The sequence below is a fragment of the Elaeis guineensis genome, chromosome 1, assembly GCF_000442705.2.
Source record: "Elaeis guineensis isolate ETL-2024a chromosome 1, EG11, whole genome shotgun sequence".
Classification (NCBI taxonomy): Eukaryota; Viridiplantae; Streptophyta; class Magnoliopsida; order Arecales; family Arecaceae; genus Elaeis; species Elaeis guineensis.
Window position 1 is genome coordinate 104,361,788 of NC_025993.2, and position 11,680 is coordinate 104,373,467.

At 42.0% G+C, this 11,680-nt stretch overlaps 1 protein-coding gene across 2 annotated transcripts; it reads right to left on the minus strand.

Annotated features, from left to right (window-relative positions):
- Positions 1-4,695: 4,695 nt before the first annotated feature.
- Positions 4,696-11,460, minus strand: LOC105038216 (1,4-alpha-glucan-branching enzyme 1, chloroplastic/amyloplastic). Of its 2 annotated transcripts, none has more exons than XM_010913941.4 (5): positions 10,977-11,460; positions 7,678-7,829; positions 6,803-7,059; positions 5,250-5,324; positions 4,696-5,162 (listed from the first exon to the last, which is right to left on the minus strand). In XM_010913941.4, exons 1-4 carry the CDS (start codon positions 11,110-11,112, stop codon positions 5,315-5,317), a joined length of 555 nt encoding a protein of 184 aa, XP_010912243.1. In that variant the 5' UTR covers positions 11,113-11,460; the 3' UTR covers positions 4,696-5,162; positions 5,250-5,314. The 2 variants fall into 2 exon arrangements, with proteins under 2 accessions (XP_010912243.1, XP_073114108.1); XM_073258007.1 differs by having other exon boundaries at positions 6,593-7,059.
- Positions 11,461-11,680: the final 220 nt, after the last annotated feature.

An 11,680-nucleotide genomic window follows, 5' to 3' on the forward strand; every position in this document is an offset into this window, starting at 1 on the left:
GAAATTCAAGCATCCTGGCTCAGATCAATCGAAATCCCATATCTAATTAGCCATTTGATCTGAGCGATCACTGCTGGGGCACGAATACAAATCTCACTCTAGATGGAGCAATCACGATCAGTCCAGATCTGGGAACCTTAGCTCCATACCCCATACCAAGCCCTCATCATCTTGCTCCACAAACAGTTAGGTTGTGTGAACAATCTAGCTGCATGTACGATAATCATAACCTTCTTTCTAACCAATAAGGATTGGATCCTCAAGCTCTTGTCCCGTATAGGTTGGTAGACCACCTCCCAGAAGAGCAAGTGAAGCCCATTACTGCCTTGTCTAGAGCCTCACAAAAAATTTCGAAATTGTTGCTCCAAATCTTTAAGACAAGAGCATGGCACAATAGTGTTCACCAAGAGGTAGATCAGAATGGGACTTATGATTAATCTCACGAGAGTAGTCCTTCCCATCATTAAGAGGGCATTGGCTTGCTGGCCCTCAAGATGATCTCAAATCTGCTGCTCTATGGGTCGATAATAAGCCCTCTGAAATCTTCATCCCATGATAGGAACCTCCGATAGGTCAGCATTCCAGTCTACTCAAAAATCTCTAATCTATCTCGAATCACCTACTTCATTTGGACCTTCGTCTTGGGGCTAAAGGTGATCATAGGCTTCGCGAATTCATGAGCGGGCTAAAAGCTTGATAATAGATCTCAATAATAGACATGAAGCACCTCACATTCTGAATCAAGATTTGATCAATGAGCAAGTAGTCATCTAGAAAAAAGGTGTGAGAGCGACTGAATCTCGGGGGTAAGCTAGTAGGGCTCCAACTCTGCCCTCTAAACGGCTGCTCGAAGAGTATAAGACAAAGCATCAGCATACAAAATAAACAAGTAGGGAGAGAAAGCGCATCGTTGGCGAAGTCCGCTTGTCGAGTGAAAGAAGGCTGTGGGGTGCCATTGATCAGGATAGCATAGCTTGGGGCCTCCATATAGGCCATGACCCAATCAATCCATTAATCATGGAAGCCGAACTTATGAAGCATCTGACGTAGAAATCGTCAGCTCATCCGATCGTAAGTTCGTTCGGATCGCCATCAAGCTCTAATGAATGGGGGCATGCCACAAATCATGCATAAACTTTTGGATAGGTAAGATATTATCGGTGATGTAATGGCCACCGATAAAAGCATCAATTCCAAGCTAATCAAGCAAGGAACAACCAGCTTCAGTCGAACCCTCACATCCACTTTATAGAGAGTGTTACAAGCATTGATCGGCCTAAAGTGCCCTGAGGCAATGCATCAAGTCTCTTCAAGATGAGGGTGATCAACGTCTTCTTCGACTCCTTTGAAATATCTCTGAACTCAAAAATCATCTGCACCATCTCAACCACCTCTCCAATGATTGAAAAATGAGGAGGAAATCCATCCGACCCCAAAGCTTTTCCTCCCTGAGGGATCAGAGGGTCTCCCGCACCTCTTTAACAGAGACTAGATGAGTCAGGGTCTCATTCTCCACATCAGAGATGCTGCACACAGGATGGGATCCCTAGAGGGGGCATCCCCATCCAAAAGAGTAGTCCAACACTATCTGAAGAACTATAGAATTTGATCCTTAATCTCATCACTGTCCTCCACTACTCTATTATAACTTTTCAGCTGCCTAATGCAATTGGTAGATCTCTGGATCATCGTCGATTGATGGAAGAATCTTATGTTCCGATCACTCTTCCTGATCCACTGCATCCTAGACTTTTGCCTCCATAGCATCTTCTCCTATCTCAACAAAGAGTGGTGCATGAAGAGCTTATGTTGAAGCTCTCTCATATCAGGCTCCTAAAGGTCCTCTCCTGATCCTCCCTCCTCTAGAGCTTCGTAATGTCCACCTCCATCTCCTGGATCCATTTAAAGATATCACCAACCTCAAGATAATTCATCAGATGAGCCTACGCCTCGCCAACTCAAGCCGCCTAATCACTTGATATCTCACATTACCACAGACCAGCATCCTCCAAACTTCTCTAATCAGATCCCACGATCTTGGATAGAATGTCTAGAACTTCTTAAATCTGAATAGAGCCTTGGACAAGTGTGGGCTAACAGTGGTGATGAGAAGCAGGAAATGGTCCGAAGCAATCCTAAGAAGGTGCTGCATTTGGTGTCCAAGAAAATACTGGAACCAGTCAGTAGTGGTAAGTGTCCAATCAATCCTCTTCTAAATCCTGACTCCTAGCCAGTTATTACACTAGGTGAACTTGAGTCTAGTGTAGCCAAGGTCAATCGAGCTCAAGTTACCAATGAACTTCTTGAACTTTCTAGAGTCAATACTATCAGCATATTATGTATCATCCATCTTCTCGTGGAATCCTACAATGGAGTTGAAATCTTCGACGATAAGAGAAGGCAAGTCCTGCTCCACCATCCTGGAGTTATTGGATCAGAGAACCTTCCGCTTCTTGTACTCGATGCTCGTGTACACTTCTGATAGAAGTCAAAAGCCTCCGCTCTGCTCCGAGATCGTTAAAGCTACGTACTGCTCACCTTATGAAAAGCATCTATCCTGACCAAGGCGCAACTCTACAGAACCATGATCCCCTTGGACAAACCCCTAGACTTCACTATGTAGGTGCTCTATGCTAGTAGAATCCATCTTCTGACTCAGGCAAGGCTCATTCCCAACATTAGGTCTCAAGTAGGATAAAGATTTCTGGACAGTGCTGCTGGATGATCTGTCGAACATCATCGAGAACAAGGGCTTCCCTGTTCCGAGGTGTTCCAAATCAGCAACCTCGTTGGGGCAACTAGTGAAGAACGGGATCCACATCGATACACCCTTCAACCTAAGTGTCAACCTCTGTTCTCACTGCTATAGAGTCCATAGCTGATGGACTCCCCTCCCCCTGCATGGTCTATCTCAATCGAACTACTGCCTTATCGTGCTCCATGACTAGGCCTTTCGTCAAGGAATCCATATACACTAGATTACCTTCCATCTTGGGCAACAGCCCCTGCTCAGAGTGCCCCACCACCACTGGGGCACCAAGGTCAGCCATCGATGCATCCGTCTAAAGTATGGTTGTTTCTCCTTTCTCTGGAGTCCTGAGAGAGAAAATGATACCTCAAGGCCTCCTGAAGTAGTTGATTCATGCATCCGGACCTCCAAGCAAGCTAGGGCCTTGCCCTTGGCCTTATTCAGCTTTGCAGGATCCTTTTTGGGTCCACTGAACCCTTTTTCCCATCCATTGGACTTCACAGGACCCAACCAGTATCAAATTCACTACGCTAGGCGTGCTTGGGTTGGCTTAAGCCCACCCCCACCATGTCCACCGCATCGGTCCATGGCCCAGAGGAACTAGCAACTGTGCACGAGCTTTCCCTCGTGTCATGGCCCGACACCAACAAATCGAACCTATTGGTAGGCCGGACTACGTCCAGGCTCGAGCACATCAATCTCAATGCTGCCCCCCCTCCACCAATCTTCACGCTGCCCCTCCCACCTCCGATCTGACCGTTGATTCGAACCTAGGTCAGAGGGGCGATCGCCTCCATTCGATCTTGGCTGGTTTGATCCAGTCGTCGGATCCATTGATAGGTCAACTCGATCTGAGCCACCTTGAGTTGACTCCTTTTTGGGTCGGCTTGGCCTGGGTTCCTACCCAGAGGCCCAAGTTGACTTGGCACTTTTTCTCTCTAAAATTTTCATCACCTTGAGGTCGAGCAGCCATTATCGAATGGCAACCAAGCATAGCCCACCATCCGCCCCACCACCTCTCCTCCAATTTGGACCACGTTCTCTAAGCAAAGGCCGACCGACGAACTCTCCCTCTACACCACCTGTTGGGCACGCTATCGAGGAATGGAAGCGGTCGCACCGAAGATAGATGTTGTCAAGGTTCTCATATACAAATCTCTGCCAAAGAGGGCTTTCCGATCCATTGATCAACAACCTTGGTCTCAACGGCCAGAGGAGATCAAGCTTGACACGGGCCTGGGTGAAGTCAAGCCATCTCCACTCCGGCATGCAGTCATCCATCGACGTCAATTCATCGGTCAGGTTGAGGATGCTCTGAATCGCCACCTCCCCCCAAAGCTCTTTCGGAAGCTGGTGCAACCATACCCAAACCAAGGTCGAGCGAATAGCTCCTTTTAATGGAAAAAATCTCGACCACCAATACTCCATTGCCAATGCCTGGTCGATGACCACCCAAGCTCCATCGCCAGCACCTGATCGATGGTGGCCATGCTTCAAGCTGTAGCCCGTCACCTCCCCGCGCGATCGCTGCCAAAATTCCCCAACCACCACCTCCATCGCTACTTTTCGACCGAGGCTTCTAGCCACCATACCGAGGCCACCCACCTCTCCATATCCATTCAAACTTCTTCTTTCGGGAGCTCAACCACTTCCAAAAACCACCTAAGGAGCTTCTTCACCTCCTCTGATGAAGATTTCAACGAAACCCAAACGATGTACCCTTGCACCGCCCTCTTTCATTCGGAATCCAATTGATCCCTTTACCACCACCCTCTCCTCCCCCCGGCAAGGCCTCCAGAAGGTTGCCGGGGTTGCTGACCATCCCCTCCAATGCCGCCGACTGCCGCATCCAGACCGATTGCCAACAATCACATGAGACAGACTCCGAGCACAAATCTTAAAGTATCAACAATAAATGCACAATGGTACCAGTCTGTTTACCATCATGGCTTTATGCCCCTCCTAATTTCATGGGACATGATTTATTCATAAATAATATTAAAAGGTGGACAAAGATGAGCATGTGAAAGATCCTATGGATTTGGATGAATAAAGTGGCTAAGCGACAATGTACATAATGCCATGCCATGTGTAGCTGCAGCGATTGGAAACAGATGGTTTAACGATCATCCTTGCCCGTGGAACCTTGACGACTTGACCATCAAATTTCTCTCTCCGAAGCTATACATTATGGGATGAAAAAAGAGACCAGCAGTATCAGCTGCAATGCATACTCTTACCTCCTTCACGATGCTTTGAGATAGCACAAACCATACGATTCGCATGCAGCTTTTCTTACAGTAGTAAATGACTTCACAATGTCAAATCAGTCCTCAGATAGAGCATACACGACAGCTGTTCTACTTGGGGCATACACCAAGAAGGAACGGGGCCTATTATCATATAGACCTTCCTGCAAGAGCACCGGAACAAATGGTGAAACATAATCTCAAGGCAAGCAGAACTGATGACATTAAAAGAACCTAAAGCAAATTCTTACATAGCTCAAGTACGCGGCAGTGCGATCGATTTGGTTGAATCCACCAAAAGGTATATCGTCAGAATCTAAAACCGCCTGAAACCAAAAGGAGAATCTAATGTTATCTCTCGCTCCCTCTCACATGTATCTATTTCAGTGTAGGTCTTTGTTACATGAATATATTTGTTATTATGCTTGGTTGACTGGCAATCTCTCGCTAGGATCTTGCCCATGGAGGATGTCTGGGGTTCAAATCATAGGTATTGCACAAAAAAAAAAAAAAAAAAAAAAAAAAAAAAAAAAAGGAATATATCTGGCTTTACTGTGCAGTGTATTCAACTCCACCATCCCAGGTTTCACTAGGTATAAAAGCTTCAAGAATACATTAGCATGTATCTTTATACTCTCAATATTAAACTGCAATTTGTTCATGTACTGCTTAATGATAGTACCTAGGTTGCTTGAAGGTAGAGAAAATCATTACACTGTAACTAGCCAGTAAAAATTAACTAAGATTGACGGAGGATGCTAGCTATACTTATCATACGAAGTTCATCATGACCATAGTACCATTTATGAGCATTTTTTTTAGGACTACCTGTGAATGTAAAACAGAATGGTTGTCGAAGGATTCCTAGAGCCACTTGAGTACAGCTGGAATAAGCTTGCTCTATATGCAAATTGAGCTTAAGTTGAATGGGCCGATTTTAGAGTTGAACCTAAACGTGTACAGTCCATTCGAAAAGCGGTAGCATGGAGGACAGGAACATTTCAGATCAAATGCAGCTATCCTGCAAAGAAGAGATACAGACCTTGTATTTTCCAGGCTTTAAGCAACCAACTCGGTAGCCAAGTTGGTTTATGAATACTCATGGCTCTACGCTTCTGGCTTTATACTGAGTTTAGTAAATTGCTTCTACCACGTGTACGTGTCTCTTTGTGAACTTGAATGTACCCAACAAATTGACATACTACTTTAAACATTAATTCATGAATGCGTAAAAGTATAGTGTTTTTGAAGTTTTTTCAATTCTTAGTCTTTCAGATTATACAACGTCGACCTTTAACTATTATGAAGACTTCATTACTCAGCAGCAGGCTCATTCAAAATCATCAGGTTTGCTGGAACTACAGAAAAATACGTCATTTTTTTTTTTAGATGAACAACACCTTTGTTTCTTTCAAAAACTTTGACCCATATAAGCCCCATTCTGAGTGGCCCAGTAACAGCTTTCTAAGGCCTGCTATTTTAGCCGAAAGCATATAACTTGGTAGATCCTACATTTGGTTGAAATTGTCTGAGTTTGTTATTTGGACTCTGCATCAACTTTCGAAGAGATAAAGTTGGGTATAAAGTTACATACTGAAATGATGAGCTGAAAAATATGTGCAGACTAGATGTCTTTTCTGCTTCGTTGATATTGATGTTTTCAGGCTCTCCCGATTCACCATATATGCCAATTAACAATCTTCATTAAATTGTTTTTATTTTAACATGTTTTCAAAAATTACCAAATTCACATCACGACAACAGAACAAACATCTTGTAAAACATGTAGCAAAGAGCAGCCTACCGATAATGGAGATGTGCACGATGACCTTCCAAAGATGGGTCAATTTCATAAATTCTTTGTCCAGTACCAGGTGGAGGAATAAATCTTGGTTTCTCCTCAACAACCTTTTCAATTGTCTGATTGGCTGGAGGATGTAAAGACTGTTTAGCACCTTCATTCATGATTTCATCATTCATGGCTTCTGAAGACATCGGTGTCCACCTAGCTTCTACCTTATCCTCATCTTCAATGTGTAGACCTGTTGGTTCTTGTAATACCTACCAAAAGAATCACATGTAGATCAGTCATGAAAAAGGGCAGTGTGAGGAAGCAGACTCACATGAAATTAAGTGCAGAAGTTTGAAAGGGAAAGATTTTTAAAGAGTTTTGAGGGGAAAAGGATAAGCGATATCAAAATAATAAGAAGAAAAGAGATTTGAATCAGCTTGCTTAAAAATACGGTGAGCAAAACCTGCCTTGGCAACCTAGGCATATGGAGTAGAAATCTATATGCCGGACTAAGAACTAGAGGAAAAACAGGTACTATCTTTTTAGTTTCTTATCCTTTCAATTTGATATCAAAAAAAGGGAGCAGGAGGAGAAGGAACTTGCGGCGGTTGGGAAGTGCTAAGATTTAATACAATTTTGGGTTCAGATAAAACCAAAGAGGCCTAAAAATGCCAAAGTCCATATGAAATCAAATATATTGTGGGCAAAAACAATCAAGGAAATTATATGGACTCGGCAGATTCAAGAAGATTACATGCTCAAATAGAAGTGTCACTTCCTCTTCCATTTCTTTGGTCATTGAGCTAGATATCACAGTGAACAACATTGCAAGACCATGTAGACGTAAAAACCAAAAGGAATTTGCCTATCCTAGAATGCACCCGCACGTCATCAGGAGCAACTTCAGGGTTCCCAATTGAATCTGCAGAAGATGACAAACCATCACTTTCGCCACCTGGAATCAGCACCTTTCCAGATGCAAAAACAGTCATAGATGCAGAATCTGGTTCATAAGAAGAATTTCCAGCAAGTAATTTCCCTGAAAAAGAAATACAGTTAGCATTACACTAACAGGAATACATATGATTTAAAGGAAGTAAAGAAAAGAGAGAACTTATACATAGCATATCATCTTCACTAAAATGTCATCACGCTTCTACAAATAATGCATCATCTTCACCAAAATGTCATCTTTCATCCGAAGTTGATTCCAAAACCAAAACACCGTCCCCTCCCTGTATTCTAGGGATGGTTCTATAAATCTTTGCCTTCAGTTCTCATTAAGGGTTGCAACCACAGCAGGCGAGTTCATCTGAAGTTCAAAGTGCACTCCTGAGAACTAGCCAAGGTTTTGAGAACCAACAAATTGGTCATCTAAGCAGGTGGCCGAGACAGAGATGAACTAGGATCTCAGTTTATCTTTGGCCCAGAGAGGAAGCAGGGAAACTTTGGAAGGTCTGAGATGTTCCAAGATCTCAGCTGATATTTTTTGTCAAAATTTCAGCCAATACATTAAATCCAAAACTAATAATCATTTAAAGATATTAAATTTGAAATTAATAACTAATTCGGCATTAGATATTTAATTGAAAAGTATTGGCCAACATACTGATATTGTATCAGCCAATATATTGGGATAGAAGAGGTCGATAAAGAGCTGAAACCGGATCGGATACGGATTGGATACCACAATATCCATATCTATATTTGTTTTATCTAACGAATACAAATACGGATACAGATATTATTCAAACGCAAAAATTTATATCCATATTTGTTTTAAACAGATACAAATATGATTCAGATATTGGAAGTATGGATAATTACATATATTACTTAGATAATTAAGCTTTATGACTACGAAATCAAAGATATTACTAAATAGATGATAAATCAAGTTAATAATATATTTATATAATTATATATTTTTCTTAAAAAAATTAATAAGTATAATATAAAATGATATAAAATTACATATAGATTCGGATATTCGGATACGGATCAGATAGTTGTCTATCCATATCCATATCCTCTTTTTTTTTTTTGATGGATATGAATAAGGATATTAGTCGGATTCTCAAATTTCTATCCAAATCCGGATTGATTCGGATACGAAAACAGATCCGGACGGATAATATCCATACCACTTTCACCCCTAAGTCGATATTTTCTATTTCTCATACGAGGGGTGCCCATACCGATACAAACTGAAATCACGCCTGAGATAAAAACCTTGGCAGTATCATAAATAGCTGTTTTTTTCTCCAAAGCCTCTTTCTTATACCACTACATCTCAGATGCCTTTTTTCCCAAAATGCCAATTGGAGTTTCCATACTTTTCAAAACTTCTATGCTGCATGGTTCCACTCAAAACACTTCAACTATAGCACAGATAGTTTTTACATGATTTTGAGAGCTTGAACCAATGCTAACATTAGATATTTTTTGGTAGCTATTTGACCATGCATGTTCTAGCTACATATGTTCCTAATAATCAATGTCGACAAAGGTTGATTCTACAAAGTAATCTAACCTTCAGAGTCATCTGTATTTTTCCAAACCATTTTTTGTAATCTAAGGAATATATCTCGAAGTGGTCTCCCTACTTGCATCCAAATATACAAAATTAGCATGTCACAGTCATAGGGAAAACTCTCAGCCGTGATCCAAGCACAACTCTAGCTTGCTGATACACTCTCGGCCTTAAAGAAACTATCACTCCAAAACACTGTCCAGATTTAAAGAACTCGATGTTTCCTGACCCACTCTCATGGATACTTCCTAATTTCCAGATTCTTAAGAATCATATAATGTCTATGAGTAAGACAGCAGAAAGAACCTAGCATAATGCCCTTACCTTACGTATCTACGATGTAAATATGCTATCTATAAGAGAACAATGCCAATGACTTGGCAGCTCCAATTCCCAGTCAGTCTTTCATTCCAGAGACATAATTCTCATATGTACCATGTTCACGACCAATAGGCTCTCACGTTTCATGATTTTAAGAAGGATATAATCCAGGCCGAAGACAACCAAAAAGATGGATCATGTGAACTTTTCTGCTAAGGCACTAAACAGATAATAAGACCATAACTCCACCAAGGTGATTTTGTCAAGCTAGAAAGCAAGAAAATATGCTTGATGATGTCATGAGACACCTGGTCACCTTTCATCATGCAAACGCCCACATGATTGTGTAAGAAATGCACCTCAATTTTTCAAGTATCTTGTAGAATATTATCATCCATGATGATTCTTGTCTAAAGCATGAATGCATCTACATTTAGGCCACCAACACAGCTACCCTCAAAATCTCTGAGCAAATACATACAAGAAGGCTTGCATATATTAATACCCACAACTATTCCAATCACTTTGTCTTGGTTCTTTACTTAACATTATTTCATTCAGGCTCACATCTTACTTAACATTATTCCAAGAACAATGACTTTGAGAAATCAAAATATAGATCTCAACAAGCTGCAAAACCTGTCAGTCTCCAAGTTGAAGGAACTTTCTATTTAATGCAAAGCTTACAACTGAAAACATGGTGCGATTTTGTCCTATTTTCTCCAAAGCTCCAACTCCAAAAAAGACACAGTCCTAAGTTTAAGACATAATAACCACCTCGTGCCCCACAACATGACAACCCATCCTTCCCCAATGTCTCAAACCAACAGCTGAATCGCAAGCAAAGATCACACGCTACTTTTTCCCATGTCCTTTTTTTATCTTTCATTTAATATATGGAATGTCACCATACACACGCGGAAAACTTAAATTAAAAAGAAGATATAGCAGTAGCACATAATACATACATCGGTATCTTCTGCACAAATTTTGTCCCCCCAAAACCAAAAAAGGTGTGATCAACACCCTATAATTAGAAAAAACGAAGAAAAAAAAATACAATAATAATGTACAAGATCCAAGAAAATGAACACAAATCACAGGGCAGAGTATAAAAGGACCAGAAAATTGACAGAAAAGGAGCAGAACCGAAACACAGTACAAGAAACAGTTAGCAGCAAAAGTTTGATCATCCGAGAAACAAAACAAGCACACGCTACCTCAGACTACCGAATAGAAACATCAAAGTACCATCCAGGAAACTCCGGCAGAACAAAGTCGAGAACAGAAAAACGAACAAGCTCCGAAGCGAGAAAGATACAGAGAGCTTACCCGGGAAAGAAGCCTTCTTCAAGAATGGGAGTGAGGGATTCCCACCATTCCGTCGATCTCCATGAATCCCCGATCGAGGTGATAGCCCCGAAGCTTTCACGGCGGGGAAGCGAATCCCCGCGAACGGGAAGGCCATCGATCAAGAACCAAGAACAAGAAGATAACTCGAGGGTTTACGGAAGGAGGAGGGAAACAGTACGAGACGGGAGTTATGGTTCTTGATCTGGATCCAAGAGCGAGTGGGGTTTGAGAGTGAGGCGCGGCGCGCGGGGAGGCGAAGGGAGTGACGGATCCCCAGGACTTCTCTCTGTTTCCTTTGAATGATTCAATGCGCGGTTGCTACGTGTGGGGAGGAGAGTTAACAGCTGTCGGCTCGTAACGGAGTGGGCGAGCAGAAAGCTGGATAGGAGATCAGCAACGAAAGGCGTCAGCCATTTTGGGAAAGGCGGTTTGCTTTTATTCTGGAAGCCAGAGGGGACTGTGCGCAGGTGTGGAACAAAACTCTCAGTGATAACAGAGATTCCTGGATTATAGGCGTTCGACGAGAGATGGATACCAATGTTCATTGGTTAAGTTAGAGTTGGAGTCATTTGACTTGACTCAAGCTAACTACAGTTGATATTGTTCAGATTTCTTTATATAGTACGAATTAAATTTAAAGTTCAACGGAGTGCTTGCCAATGTTGAACATGTGAAAATAACTC

Excerpts from the sequence above, each read along its gene's own strand:
- LOC105038216 (XM_010913941.4), bottom strand. The coding sequence starts at position 11,112 with ATGGCCTTCCCGTTCGCGGGGATTCGCTTCCCCGCCGTGAAAGCTTCG. Across the intron at positions 7,830-10,976 it reads GAAGAAGGCTTCTTTCCCGG|GGAAATTACTTGCTGGAAAT; the intron begins GTAAGCTCTCTG and ends TTTCTTTTTCAG. Across the intron at positions 7,060-7,677 it reads CTGAAGTTGCTCCTGATGAC|GTATTACAAGAACCAACAGG; the intron begins GTGCGGGTGCAT and ends TTCTTTTGGTAG.